This window comes from Canis lupus, chromosome X (assembly GCF_011100685.1).
Source record: "Canis lupus familiaris isolate Mischka breed German Shepherd chromosome X, alternate assembly UU_Cfam_GSD_1.0, whole genome shotgun sequence".
Taxonomy (NCBI): Eukaryota; Metazoa; Chordata; class Mammalia; order Carnivora; family Canidae; genus Canis; species Canis lupus.
In genome coordinates this window covers 48088531-48104772 of record NC_049260.1, presented here as the reverse complement: position 1 = coordinate 48104772, position 16242 = coordinate 48088531, and the positions used below count along the sequence as shown (strand labels likewise).

General features: G+C 37.6%; 1 protein-coding gene across 1 annotated transcript; it reads right to left on the bottom strand.

The window, feature by feature from the left end:
- Positions 1-4310: 4310 nt before the first annotated feature.
- On the bottom strand, positions 4311-12078 carry NBDY (negative regulator of P-body association). The gene is made up of 3 exons (XM_038587546.1): positions 11720-12078; positions 10289-10407; positions 4311-4380 (listed from the first exon to the last, which is right to left on the bottom strand). Exon 1 carries the CDS (start codon positions 11953-11955, stop codon positions 11749-11751), a length of 207 nt encoding a protein of 68 aa, XP_038443474.1. The 5' UTR covers positions 11956-12078; the 3' UTR covers positions 4311-4380; positions 10289-10407; positions 11720-11748.
- Positions 12079-16242: the final 4164 nt, after the last annotated feature.

Genomic DNA, 16242 nt, shown 5'->3' with positions numbered 1-16242 from the left:
ATCAGAAAAGACCCTGAATAGCCAGGGGAATATTAAAAAACAAAACCAACCCAAAAAAAAAAAAAAAAAAAACCAGAGCCAGGGGCATCACAATACCGGATTTCAAGTTCTACTCCAAAGCTGTGATCATCAAAACAGCGGGGTACTGGCACAAAAACAGACACATAAATCAATGGAACAGAATAGAGAACCCAGAAATGCGCTCTCAACTCTATGGTCAACTAATATTCGACCATGCAGGAAAGACTATCCACTGGAAAAAGGACAGTCTCTTCAGTAAATGGTGCTGGGAAAATTGGCCATCCACATGCAGAAGAATGAAACTAGATCATTGTCTTACACCAGACACAAAGAGAAATTCAAAATGGATGAAAGATCTAAATGTGAGACAAGAATCCATCAAAATCCTAGAGGAGAATACAGGCAACACCCTCTTTGAACTTGGCCACAACAACTTCTTGCAAGATACATCTCAGAAGGCACGGGAAATAGAAGCAAAAAGGAACTATTGGGATTTCATTAAGATAAAAAGCTTCTGCACAGCCAAAGAAACAGTCAACCAAACTAAAAGACAACCTACAGAATGGGAGAAGTTATTTGCATATGACATATCAGATAAAGGGCTAGTATCCAAGGTTTATAAAGAACTTATTAAACTCAACAGCATAGAAACAAACAATCTAATCATGAAGCGGGCAAAAGCCATGAACAGAAATTTCAGAGGAAGACATAGACATGGCCAACATGCACATGAGAAAATGCCCCACATCACTTGCCTTCAGGGAAATACAAATCGAAACCACAATGATATACCACCACACACCAGTGAGAATGGTGAAAATTAACAAGGCAGGAAACCACAAATGTTGGAGAGGATGTGGAGAAAGGGGTACGCTCCTGCACTGTTAGTGGGAATGTGAACTGGTCCCGCCAGTCTGGAAAACTGTGTGTAGGTTCCTCAAAGAGTTAAAAATTGAACTGCCCTATGACCCAGCAATTGCACTTCTGGGGATTTACCCCAAAATACAGATGCAGTGAAAGAGCAGGACACCTGCACCCCAATGTTTATAGCAACAATGTCCAAAATAGCCAAACTATGGAAGGAGCCTCGGTGTCCATCGAAAGATGAATGAAGAAGATGTGGTATATGTATACAATGGAATATTACTCAGCCATTACGAATGATGAAGACCCACCATTTGCTTCAATGTGGATAGAACTGGAGGGTATTATGTTGAATGAAGTAAGTCAATTGGAGAAGGACAAACATTATATGGTCTCATTCATTTGAGGAATATAAAAAATAGTGAAAGGGAATAAAGGCGAAAGAGAAAATGAGTGGGAAATATCAGTGAGGGTGACAGAACATGAGAGACACCTAACTCTGGGAATCGAACAAGGGGTGGTGGAAGGGAGGTGGGCGGTGGATGGGTTGACTGTGTGACAGGCACTGAGGGAGGAACTTGAGGGGTGAGCACTGGGTGTTATGCTATATGTTGTCAAATGGAACTTCAATAAAAAATATAGGAAATAAAAAGAAATCTTGTCATTTCCAGCACAGTGGATAAAACTTGAGGACAGTATACTAAGTGAACTAAGTCAGAAAAAAAACACTGTATGATCTCACTTATACATGGAATCTTCCTAAAAAAAAAAAAATAAACTCATAGATACAAAGAGTATGTTGGTAATTTCCAGAAGTTGTAGGATAGGAGAAATTGGTGAAAGTGGCCAAAAGGTATAAAATTTCAACTGTAACATCCATAAGTTCCTTGTATCTAATACATTAATAACACAATGTACATTATACTTGAGCTAATAATATAATTATATAAATATATAAATATATAAAAATATTTATACAATTATAGTTACAGTGTATTTCCAACATAGTTCACACTATAGCATAATGACTATAATTAACAATATAATATTGTATAGTTAATAGTTGCTGAGAATAGATAGATAGTTCTCACCACACAGGGGTCACCTGGTTGCCTCAGTCAGTTATGTGTCCAACTCTTGAGTTCGGCTCAGGTCATGATCTCAGGGTCGTGAGACTGAGCCCCTGCACTGGGCTCTGTGCTGAGCATGGAGCCCGCTTAAAATTTTCTCCCTCTCTCTCTGCCCCTCCCGCTCGCGTGATCTCTCTAAAAAAATAATTTAAAAAAAGTTCTCACCACAGAGAAAAAATTGGTAACTGTGTAAGATGACTGTGTGAAAACTTACTGTGGTAATTATTTTTTAACATATAGGTATAGCAAATCATCTTATTGTATACTGTAAACTTGCAACATTACATGCCAAATATATTTCAATAAACCTAGACAAAAAAGAACTATAATATAGCTTGCATTGTCCACTTGGATTATATGTTCTTCCAAAAACATCCCTTTTTCACTAATTATAAGTGGATACTCTTAACAATAAACATTTATGAAACAAAAATTGGAACAATGTCAAGTATCTATTTTGACACATATAGGAGATTATATAAAAGAAACACATCTTTCTGAGGAAATACACACTGAAGTATTTACAGGTACTTAAGTATTTCCCAGTAAATGGACATGGTATCTGCTAGGAACTCTTAAATAGCTCAGAGAGAGGAAGAGGGAGAAGGGCAGAGGAAGAAGGGAAGGTAGAGGTAAGAATGGATGGGGGAGGAGTAAGGACAAAAGAGAAGAGAGAGGAAGAAGGGGTTTGAGAGAGAGAAAAAGAAATAGAGAATGAAAAAAGCAAACATGGAAAAATATTAATTGGTGAATCTGGGTAAAGAGTATATGGGAGTTCTTTGTAATGTTCTACCAATGTTTCTGAATTGTAAAATTAGACCAAAATAAAAGATTTATTGGAGGATGAGTTAAGATGGCAGAGTAGTTGGGGAACCCTATACTTGCCTTGTACCTTAAACATAGCTAGATTAATAAGAAATCATTCTAAACATGTAAGAAATCAATCTGAGGACTAAGAGAACAAACTGCACATCTAGAAGGAGAAAAACAGCCACATCATGGAAGGCAGGAGCTGCAGACAGTTAAGTTGGGGGAGAAAAGAACTAGAGGTTCTTCGGAGTGGAGGGAAGCCTTATCATGGAGAGAGGATCAAGGAACAGAGAAAGAAAGAGAGAGAAACCAACATGAAGGGGATTACATAAGGAAAGCACTTCCCCAAAACCACTGACTAGGGAAAGGAGAGGGGCTGCTTATTGTAAAGTTTTTACAAGCAGTGGAGCTCAAAGTCTAAAGTTCTAGAAGTATGCACCATCACTGGGGTCATACCATGTGGGCATAACTGTGCTCATCTGGGGAAGGAGGGCAGAGTCCTGAGAGTGGACAGCATGGTCTGAGGAGACCCTTGGTTGCACCTGGAGAGACAGTTCCCCTTTTTGGAGTGCATTTGGGAGAGGTGGCATATCCTGAGAGGGCATGAAACAGATGATGGGCACCATTGGGCTGCACTGTTAATTAACATATCAGCAGAGGAAAGTGCTGAAGACAGCTATCCTGGATGACAGCTTTTGGCTGAGCTTTACCATAAATTCCGAGCCCCTGTACATTCATGCAGCTGCTTTTCTGGGACAAACTGACACCAACCACAGTGCAGCAAGACCCTCCCCCAGAGAATCAATGTAGGTTTGCATTATACCCAGTTCCTAAAATTGGAGTTTTGAAACCCAGCTTCACCCCTGAGATAAAACACAGAAACACTGTGCTGCCAGGCAGGTAGATGGCACAGACACAGACAGGGTTCTGATGGAATCCTGAGACACAGAGGGAGATAGTTGGCTCTTCTGTGAGGGCTTCCTGAACAGCAGACGGCACCAACTTCCCTCTACGGGGACAAGAGAGTGGGGTGAGGCCATTTCTCCCTCACCCATCAGCATAGACATATTTCAGTGAATAAAACAGCATCCCCAGTGGAAGGTGAAGCTGCTTACAACAATCCCTGCCCCACTGCACCCTATAGGTGCATCTGCACTAAGCCAAATCCACCCTGAGAACCAGTGCAGCATGCCCCTCCCCCAGAAGACCAGCACAAACCCCTTGCACAAAGTGTACTGATCATAGAGTACTGCAAATCTTTAGCTCTAAGGGAAATAGGATCCAGCCTTTTCCAAAAAGCACACCAAAACACACCTAGTTAAAACCCTCCATACAATGTCCAATGTCCAAACACACACCATCCCCCCACATAGACAAAATGCAGACAAGGAAAAACTCTGCAGATGATTGACCTAAGAGAAGGAGCAGTGGAAACACACAGCAGAGTGCACACAACATACACCAAAAAACTTACTGAAGCACCAAGCCCTGGATGGTATGTGACCTCTTCTTAATTTAGCCATTGCTCTCAGGAGCAGGAAACATAACAGGATTTCTGAACACACAGAAGACAGGGTTATAAACAAAACATCAAGACAGAGGAATCCATCCCACAAGAAAGACCAAGAGGTAATGGCCAGTAATCCAATTAAAACAGTTACATGTAATATATAATATTAGTAATATGCCTGAACAAGAATTTAAAACAACAATCTTAAGGATACTAACTGGACTTGAGAAAAGCATAGAAAATACCAGGGAGTACATTACTGCACAGATCAAATATCTACTAACTAGTCAGGCAGAAAAAAAAAGCTAGAACCAAGAAGAACAACCAACTGGAGGTAATGACCACAAGGATGGAAGAAGCTAAGGATGAATCAGTCATATGAGATAAAATTATGGAAAATAATGAAGTTGAAAGGAAGCAGGAAAGAAAAACACTGGATTACAAATGTAGACGCAGGGAATTCAGTGACCTCATAAAGTGTAATAACATTTGTATCATAGGAGTCTCAGAAGAAGAAGAGAGGGAAAAAGGGGCAGAAGGTTTATTTGAGAGAATTATAGCTGAAAACTTCCTTAATCTGGATAACAACAAACACTGAAATCCAGAAGACATAAAGAACTCCCATCAAAATCAACAAAAACAAGCCAACACCAAGATATAACATATGGTGAAATTTACAATATACACAGATAAGGAGGGATGCCTGGGTGGCTCAGCAGTTGGGCATCTGCCTTTGGCTCAGGGCATGATCCTGGTGAGCCAGGATCAGGTCCCACATTGGGCTCCCTGCATGGAGCCTGCTTTTTTCCCTCTGCCTGTGTCTCTGCCTTTCTCTCTGTGTGCCTCTCATGAATAAATACAATCTTTTAAAAAATTCATAGATAAGGAAAAAATCCCAAAAGCGGCAAGGGAAAAAAATTCCTTAACCTACAAGAAGAGAAGACAAATCAGGTTTGCATCAGATCGCTCCACAGAAACTTCCACAGGCCAGAAGACAGTGTCATGATATGTTCAATGTGCTGAATGGGAAAAGTATGCAGCCAAGAATTCTTTATCCAGCAAGGCTGCCATTCAGCACAGAACTAGAGGTAAAGAGTTTCCCAGACCTACAAAAACTAAAGGAGTTCAAGACCACTGAACCAGCCATGCAAGAAATTTTAACATTCATGATATGTTCAATGTGCTGAATGGGAAAAGTATGCAGCCAAGAATTCTTTATCCAGCAAGGCTGCCATTCAGCACAGAACTAGAGGTAAAGAGTTTCCCAGACCTACAAAAACTAAAGGAGTTCATGACCACTGAACCAGCCATGCAAGAAATTTTAAGGGGGATTGTTTTAGTAGAGAAAAAAAGACCAAAAGCAACAAAGACTAGAAAGGAACAGAGAAAATCTCCAGAAATACCAACTTTATGGGTAATACAATGGCACTAAATTCATATCTATCAATAATCAGTCTGAATGTAAATGGACTAAATGCTCCAATCAAAAGATATAGGGTATCAGAAAGGATAAAAAAACAAGACCCATCTATATGCTGCTTACAAGAGATTCATTTTAGACCTAAAGATACCTGCAGGTTGAAAGTGAGAAGGTGGAGAACATTTATCATAATGGACGTCAAAAGAAAGCCAGAGTGGCAATACATATATCAGGAAACTAGATTTTAACCAGACTCTAAGAAGAGATGAAGAAGTGCATAATATCATAATTAAAGGATCTATCCAACAACAATTTCTAACAATTGTAAATATTTATGTCCCCAAAATGGGACCCAAATATATAAATCAATTAATGACAAACATAAACAAACACATTGATAATAATACAATAATACTAGGCGACTTTAATATCCCACTTAGAAGAATGGACAGATTATCTAGGCAGAAAATCAAAAAGGAAACAATGGCTTTGAAATACACACTGGACCAGATGGACTACACAGATATATTCAGAACACTTCATCCAAAAACAGCAGAATACACATTCTTTTCAAGTGCACAGAGAACATTCTCCAAAATAGATAACATACTGGGTCACAAATTAGGCCTCAACAAGTACAAAAATACTGAGATCACACCACGCATAACAGACCACAATTCTACAAAAGTTGAAGTCAACGACAAGAAAAAATTTGGAAAGACCCCAAATTCATGGAGGTAAAAGAACATCTTACTAAAAAATGAATGGGTTAACCAGGAAATTAAAGAGGAAATCTTGGGATGTCCTGAGCGTCTGCCTTTGGCTCAGGACATGATCCCCAAGTCCTGGGATCGGGTCCCACATCAGGCTCCCTGCAATGAAGCCTGCTCTCCCTCTGCCTATGTCTCTGCCTCTCTCTTTCTCTCTGTGTCTCTCATGAATGAATGGATAAAATATTTTTAAAAAATAAAGAGGAAATCTTAAAAACTACATGGAAACAAATGAAAAAAAAAAACACAACAGTTCAAAACCTTTGAGATACAATGAAGGCAGTCCTAAGAGGGAAGTATATTGCAATACAGGCGTACCTCAAGATGCAAGAAAAGTCTCAAATACACAACCTAACCTTACACCTAAAGGAGCTAGAAAAGAAATAGCAAATAAAGCCCAAGGCCAGCAGAATTAGAGAAATAATAAAGATAAGAGAAGAAATAAATGATATAGAAACAGAAAAAAAAAAACCCACAGTAGAACAGATCAATGAAACTAAGAGCTGGTTCTTCAAAAGAATTAAGACAATTGATAAACCCCTAACAAGACTTATCAAAAAGAAGAGAAATGACCAAATAAAGTCACAAATCAAAGAGGAGAGATCACAATGAACACCACAAAATTACAAATAATTACTAGGAGAATATTATGACAAGTTATATGCCAACAAATGGGCAATCTGATAGAAATGGAAAAATTCCTAGAAACATACAAACTATCAAAACTGAAACAGGAAGAATATGAAAATTTAAACAGACCCATAACCAGCAAGGAAACTGAATCAGTAATAAAAAATGTACCAACATCAAGGCATCGGTCCCATTTGCAATTACATCAAAAACCGTAAGATCCCTAGAAATAAACATAACCAGAGGTAAGTGTTCTGTATGCTGAAAATGATATAATACTTATGAAAGAAATTGAAGGGAACACAAAGGAATGGAAAAACATTCCATGCTCAGAGTGGAAGAATAAATATTGTTAAAATGTCTATACTACCCAAAGCAACCTACATTTTTAATGCAATCCCTATCAAAATACTACCAGAATTTTTCACAGAGCCAAGAACAAGCAATTCTGCAATATATATAGAACCACAAAAGACCCCAAATAACCAAAACAACCCTGAACAAAAAGAAAAGCAAAGCTAGAGACATCATGATTCCAGACGTCAAAGTTTATTACGAAGCTGTAGTCATCAAGAGAGTATTGGTACTGGCACAGAAACAGACACACAGATCAATGGAACAGAATAGAAAACTAGAAATGGAAACACAACTATATGATCAACTAATCTTTGACAAAGCAGGAAAGAAGATACAGTGGGAAAAAGAGAGTCTCTCCAATAAATGGTGTTCAGAAAACTGAACAGCAACATGCAGAAGAATGAAACTGGACCACTTTCTTACACCATACACAAAAATAAGTTCAAAATGGATTAAATACCTAAATGTGAGACAGGAATCTATCAAAATCCTAGAGGAGAACACAGGCAGCAACTTCCATGACTTTGGCTGCAGCAACTTCTTACTAGACACGTCTCCAGAAGCGAAGGAAACAAAAGAAAAAATGAACTATTGGGACCTCATCAAGGTAAGAAGCTTCTGCACAGCGAAGGAAACAGTTGACAAAACTAAAAAGCAGCCTATGGAATGGGAGAAGATATTTGCAATGACTTATCAGATAAAGTACTATTATCCAAAATCCATAAAGAACTTATCAAACTCAACACTCAAAAAATAAATGATTCAGTTAAGAAATGGGAAAAAGATATGCACAGGTATTTCTCCAAAGAAGACATACAAATAACTAACAGATACATGAAAAGATATTCAATATCACTCATCATCAGGGAAATACAAATCACAACCACAATGACATACCATCTCATAACTGTCAGAATGGCTAAAATGAACAACACAGAAAACAGGTGTTGGTGAGGATGAAGAGCAAGGGGAACCCTCCTACACTGTTGGTGGGAATGCAAACTGTAACATTCACCCTGGAAAACAGCATGGACCTTCCTCAAAAAGTTAAAAATAGAACTACCCTACAATCCTGTAATTACACTAGATATCTAACCAAAGGATACAAAAATACAGATTCAGATTCGAAGAGGTACATGCACCCGAATGTTTATAGTAGCATTATCAACAATAGACAAACTACAGAAAGAGCCCAAATGTCCATGAATGGATATGCATGAATGGATAAAGAAGATGTGATGTGTATACATATAATGGAATATTACTCAGCTATCAAAAATCTTGCCTTTTATAACAATATAGATGGAGCTAGAGTCTATTATGCAAAGTGATATAAGTGATATAAGTCAGTCAGAGAAAGACAAATTCCACTTGATTTCACTCGTATGTGGAATTTAAGAAACAAAAAAGAATTTCCCAGATCTCTTTCCAAGTCCTTCTCCAAGATTCAGTTATACTCAAGTTTTTCATGGTAGCCTGCTTTGGAGCTTTTGTCCTGTAAACACCAGGCCTGAAAACCAATTTCTACCCTTCCACAAGACAGATGTCACTCACCCTTTAAGGCCCACCCAAATCACAATCTGATTTGTAAATTAAGCCCATGAATCAAAAAAGAAATCTTAAGATTACAATTACAGAAAAAAATTACAATCTAATGACAATAAAATACTACACATAAAAATCTGTGAAATTCTTTTAAAGTCATATGTAATGAAAATTTATAGTCATAAATTCTTATTTTAGAAAAGGCACTTGATAATTACTAGGCTAAAGGTCCAAAATATAAATTAGAAAAAGACAAAACATAAAGCAAGTAAAGAAAATAATAAAGATTAAAGCAAAAATTTTAAAAACAAAATATTCAGCCGTGAGGATGCTGAAAACAAAATCAGGAAATGTATTAGAAAATTGATTATTGTAATTTATTGCATTATTACAGTCTCAGAATAATGGAGAAAAACTCCATATTTATTCACAATTAAAAAGTCTCAGCATTCTAAAAATAGCAATGAACTTCCTTATTCTGAAGAGAGAAATCTAAAAGTGGTGAAACATTTGTAGAATTCCCTTGTAAATTCAAAAGCAAGAGAAGAAAATGCTCTATCACTGCTACTGTTTTCATTGTACTGAAGATCCTAGCTGGCAGGTAAGAGAAGCTAAAATATAAATATAGTACAAGAAACTGACATTATTCACAAAATAATTAATAGATAATCCAAGGAAATCTATATGTTATCAGAACAAACAATTCAGAAAGACTAGCACATAAAATCAATATGTAAAAATAACAATCATGTTCCCTTTTATGAGCAAAAATCAGAAAGTGTGGTTTAAATGATGCATTTCACAGTAACAACAAAAACTATAAGGTAATTAGGAGTGAACCTAACAAAGCAGCCTATAAATTACATTATTATTATATGATATATATGGTTTCATATAATGTAGAAAATAGTTTCAATTTTACCATTTGGTGCTAGCTTTACTTTTTGTTTGGCTGTTTTACAACTCTTATTCCTCTTCCTCCCTTAATAAGTTTCAGTAAATATATTACTTTAAAAAACACAATTACCGGGATCCCTGGGTGGCGCAGCGGTTTGGCGCCTGCCTTTGGGCCAGGGCGCGATACTGGAGACCCGGGATCGAATCCCACATCGGGCTCCCGGTGCATGGAGCCTGCTTCTCCCTCGGCCTATGTCTCTGCCTCTCTCTCTCTCTCTCTGTGACTATCATAAATAAATAAAAATTGAAAAAAAAAAACAAAAAACACAATTACCTGGTGCAGGACATCAGAAAAAGCAGGGCAGCAGTGTCCATAATCTTCATTGTCCTCACTGGGTGAACCATTTTATGAATATACCAAGGAAATGGAGTCATTCTCCAATCCCTCTGAGACTGAAAAATAGTAAAAATAAGATAAAATGATTTCCTCTGTTATTGTCCATCTCTTTCCCCTAGCTTCCTCAAGTCCTTATGCTCCACTATGCTCCCATTTCTCATATATTCCTGTAAAACACTATGGATAATATTAAAAGAGGTCTACTGCAAATTAAAATCATAGACTCATCCATTTCCTACAGCTCCCAGCACAATGCCTAGTCCTTTGCAAGGGCTCCATAGAGGTTTATTGCATGAATGAAGAAAGGATGCCCTGTTTCCTTGGATTTTAAGGATCTATGAGGCTTGGGTCAGATTTGGTCTTCTTTTTTTGCATTCTAGAAGGTCATCTAAATAGAAGGCTGTTTCTCTGATAGTAAAAACTGGACTCCTAAAATACATCACTTGATTGAAAATATTCAATAGTTACCATTGATTTCAGATTAAACTACATATCCTAAGCATAACATTTAAGTTCCATGCACCTCCAAGTCCTTCTCCAAGATTCAGTTATACTCAAGTTTTTCATGGTAGCCTGCTTTGGAGCTTTTGTCCCGTAAACACCAGGCCTGAAAACCAATCTCTACCCTTCCACAAGACAGATGTCACTCACCCTTTAAGGCCCACCCAAAGTTCCCCTTTCCTTTTTGATGGGTCATGATTACTATCAGGCAGAATGATTTTATCCATCCTGAGTGATCCCTGCATACCCTGGACAAGCAAACATTATGGCACTTGGGTTTGACTTGCCACATTGTAACTTTTTTATTTTTTTATTTACTAATTTTCCTGCCACTCACAGAGAAACACACACTCCTGAGACTCACTTTAGAATACCCTCTGAAAGCACAGGAATTAGGCTTGCTAGCATAGGAATGAGGCCTTTCCTACATCGTTGATCTTGAATCAAGGATTTTTTTAATGGAAAACTTTCAAATATACACAAAAGTAGTGAGAACAGTATAATGAATCTCCACGTATATATCACTCAGTTATGATCAACTCATGAACATTTTATTTGAAATCCCCATTTCGTCCCCACTGAATTACTTTTAAGCATATCAAAAGATTTAAACCTATTTCTTAAAACTGTAACCACATTTATCACATTTAATATATTAACTAATATATTAAAAATATATTACTTAACGTCAATATCCATAATTTCATCCAACCATATTTTGTGAAAGAGCTATTTAATGCCTCCATTTTTGTTTTTCAATTTTGAAATCGTGATAAGAATAGAAAAAAGAGGAAAGAGATCTGGGAAATTGCATAATTAAGTTGCAGGGAGCCTGGATGTCCAAGATGAGAAAGAAAAAAATCTGACCTGGTTTGCGATGTGAGAAGTATATTCTACTACTTCTCCGGAGGAGGAGGGTGCGACTTCAGTCCGGGTGATGCAGGAGAAGGTGCGGAGGGGAGAGGGTTACTACCTCCGTTGGGAGTTCCTTCCGGATAATCCCACCGTGGTGCTAGGAGGCAGCGCTTTTTTGGAGGCCTGGTTTCCCGCGTGTTTCCAGGAGGGAGCGTGGATCTCCCGGAGGCACAAGGTTGGTCCCCCATAAGGATTATAGGACTGGGCGTCAGCTCTCTCCAGTGGGCCCGGCGAGGCCGAGACCTGAGATGGCGGCGGGTCCCTTCCAGGCACAGAGCTTCCTCTGGGTTTCGCGCTTACCGTATTTCCTGTATCCTGAAACGCACATCCCCTCTCCGCCTCCTCCCTCCCTTCCCTACTCCACCCAATTTTAATGTTTCTTCAGGGGCGGGTCTTAAGAAGACCCAGCGTATAGTTAATATATAATGTTTTTCCACAGCACATCCCCCAAAATGTAACTAAATCTATGTTCTGTCTTCAATCAATGCAATTTTAAGATTAGAAGAAATTTAGGTTTACTCCTAGATGGTGATCTCTGCATAGATAGATTGTGGAAAAGCGCAGGGGAGGGGACGGGGAAGGGAGGTGCGCAAATGGGGGTAGGGAGGAGAACAAAGAAATGAGTTAAGAGCTAAGGGCTTTACTATCGAGTTACTAATGCGCAACCCAGAGCCCTGAAACTTCCTAGGACCATTTAAAAAGCAATATGCAAACGTGTTAGTTGACTGAAGTGTAGAATAGCACACTAGCATTGACCACGGAAAATAAATTCACCGTATGTCATAGAATGTAATATCACTTTTTTAAATATTTTGACAAATTAGAAATCTCTGAAAGCTTATTTTTTTAAATGTCTAATTTTTTTAATGTTTTAACATCTATAAAATTTCAGTTGATGAATCTCAACTGATGAAATGTCATACTTTAATTAGCAATGTTTGTGTTCTCTTTCCCAGACTTAAGGAAAATAATAATTCATCTTACTATCTGGTGTATTATATTCTATGATATATGGTAAGCAACCAGAGGAGGGTGCAAAGTGGCTTAGAAAAAAAGGCTAGTGGAACTTCTTAGACCTTCAGCATTCAGGTCCATCCCCTTTAGCTATGTGCAAACTAGACCATACTTTTACAGCACTGTCCTAAGTGTTTTTCAATGAAAAGAATTCAATCCTTAATGTCGAAATACAACTTTTAAAATACTCTGTTATTTACAAGCTCTGTGATATTTAAGTACTTGATTAAACAGAGCTATAGTTTCCAGGAGATTATAATTTCTTCCTTTTAAAACTATTCCCAAAAAAATAAGTAATAATAATAATAATAAAACTATTGCCATAGTTAGGGATCATGTATTTAAAGTACTTATTACATGATTGCCTCTCATATTCACAATCACTGCCTTCCTCTAAGTACCAAAACAGTCCTTTACACAAACTAGAAACTAAATAAATGTTTAGGAAATAAATGACCCTATGGTTTTCTACCAGATGTTACTAATAAAAAAAAATATTGCAGCAATGGGTTAATGAAAACATGTGAGGGGAAATCAAGAGAAACAATGCTTTAGATTGAGAAAAGCAGTTGGAACTAGACATAACATGGTATCACCAACATAGATCTGGTAGTAGAAGTCATGGAAATGCATGTTATCCTCAAGAGAAAATATAGAGAAAAAGGAAATGGCCTGAAGACAGAGTATTGATTGATTATAGACTGAAGTGTAGTTTACTGTAGAGGCTGAGAAAGAGTAGCCAAAGTCAGAAGAGAGGATTCTGACCTAGTGTTTCTCACTCTTGGCACCATTGATATTTGAGGCCAGATTCCTCTTTGTGGTGGGGGCCTGCCCCGTGCCTTGTAGGATGTTTAGCAGTATCCCAAATAGGACAGTGGCACCTCCTTATCACTCCCAGCTGTGAAAACCAAAAATGTCTCCAGACACTGCCAAAGTCCCCTGGGAAGCAAAATCATCCCCACTGAGAACCATTGGTCTATCCTTAATCCTCCAAACTCACTTGTTCATAGTCTTCTTTACTTCAGTGAATGTCATCCTTTCTACCCAGTTGTACAAGTCAAACTTTACTATTTTTTATACTGCAGAATATTCCATTATTTTCCGAAGTAAATGAGGTAACATTTTTGCAGTCTTTTCAGATGAATCTCTAAATCTGTGAGACTAAAGACTTTAAGAGTAAAAGTTAAAATTAAGTTGTTTTATAGTTATCATTTTAATAAATTAAGATAATATTGCCTATTTTAGTAAAATAACAGGAATTAAAAGTTATATCAAATCCAGATGTGTTATATTTATGGTAAACATTTGACTTGTGGAAATAATCCCAACTTAAAGCTGCTGCCATCAACCTGGACTATTTATACCTCAACTGGATTTACTTATTTTTATTTTTAATTGTGGTAAAATATACATAAAATTTTCCATCTTAATCATTTTTAAGTGTACAGTTTAGTAGTATTGAGTATATTCACAATGTTGTACAACAAATCTCCAGAATTTTTTCGTACTCATTAAATAATGCTTTCCCGGGATCCTTGGGTGGCACAGCGGTTTGGCGCCTGTCTTTGGCCCAGGGCGCGATCCTGGAGACCCGGGATCGAATCTCACGTCGGGCTCCCGGTGCATGGAGCCTGCTTCTCCCTCTGCCTATGTCTCTGCCTCTCTCTCTCTCTGTGACTATCATAAATAAATAAAAATTTTAAAAAATGCTTTCCCTTTTTTCCCTTTCCCAATATTTGGTAACCATCATGATACTCCTAACTGCATTTTGTTTGTTTATTTTTGTTATACTAAAATGGAAAACTAAAGCTTTTTTAAAGCTAGGTCTCAAAATGATTCTCCCCATCACCTTTTCCAAGTTAAACTTTTTTTTTAACATTGATGAAATAGGTGATTGTGAATCATGAAACCAGAAGAGGGCTAGCAAACCAGATTTGAGAAGTGTTATAGATCTGAATTTCTTTCATGAAGTTCTCAAAAGGTGACAACAGAGGGGAAATGACAATCTCCTCTATAAATGGAGCTGGGAAAACTGGATAGCCAAATGAAAAGGAATGAAACTGGATCACTGTTTTACACCATACACAAAAATTGACTGACAGATTAAAGACTTGACCATAAACCATAAAACTCCTAGAAGAAAACAGGCAGTAAGCTCTTTGACATCAGTCTTGGCGATATGCTCCAAAGGCAATGGCAACAAAAGCAAAAATAAACAAATGGGACTACATCAAATTAAGAAGCTTTTCCACGGTAGAGGAAACCACCAACAAAATAAAAAGGCAATGTATTCAAAAGGAAAAAGGTTTTGCAAATTGTACATCTGATATGGGTCCAATATCCAAAATGTATAAAGAAGTCATCCAGGACAGCCCGGGTGGCTCAGCGGTTCAGCATTGCCTTCAGCCCAGGGCATGATCCTGGAGACCCGGGATTGAGTCCCACGACAGGCTTCCCACATGGAGCCTGTTTCTCCTTCTGCCTGTGTCTCTGCCTCTCTCTCTCTGTCTCTCATGAATAAATAAATAAAATCTTTTAAAAAAAGAAGTCATCCAACCCCGATAGCAAAAAAAAAAAAAAAAAAATCTGATTAAAAAATGGACAGAGGATCCAAATAGACATTTTCTCCAAAGAAGACATGCAGTTGGCCAATAACCTCATGAAAAGATTATCAACATCACGTATTATCAAGGAAATGCAAATCAAAACCACAATGAAATATCCCCTCACACCTATTAGAATGGCAATTATCAAAAAGATAAGAAATAAGTGTTGGTAAGAACATGGAGAAAAAAGAATACTTATGCACTGTTGGTGGGAATGTAAATTGATGCAACAACTATGGAAAACAGTATGAAAGTTCCTGAAAAAATTTAAAAACATAACTACCATATGATCCAGCAATTCCACTTATGGGTACTTATCCAAAGGAAACAAAAAATAATAAAAAGATATATGCAGGGATCCCTGGGTGGCGCAGCGGTTTGGCGCCTGCCTTTGGCCCAGGGCGCGATCCTGGAGATCCGGGATCGAATCCCACATCGGGCTCCCGGTGCATGGAGCCTGCTTCTCCCTCTGCCTGTGTCTCTGCCTCTCTCTCTCTCTCTCTCTATCATAAATAAATAAAAATTAAAAAAAAAAAGGGGATATCATTAAAAAAAAAAAAAGATATATGCACATCCTGTGTTCATTGAAGCATTATTCACACAATAGCCAAGATAGAAACAAACTAAATGTCCAGTGATGGATGTGTGGATAAAGAAGATATGGTATACACACACACATACACACACACACAAAAGCACAATGCAATATGACTCAATCATGAAAAAGCATGAAATATTGTTATTTGTGACAATATAGATGGGCCTATAGGGTATTATTCTAAGTGAAGTAAGAGAAAAACAAACACCGTATGATTTCACTTACATGTGGAATAAAAAAAAAAAAAAGCAAATGAA

Bases quoted from the DNA above. Each gene is read 5' to 3' on its own strand.
- NBDY (XM_038587546.1), bottom strand. From the start codon at position 11,955: ATGGGGGACCAACCTTGTGCCTCCGGGAGATCCACGCTCCCTCCTGGA.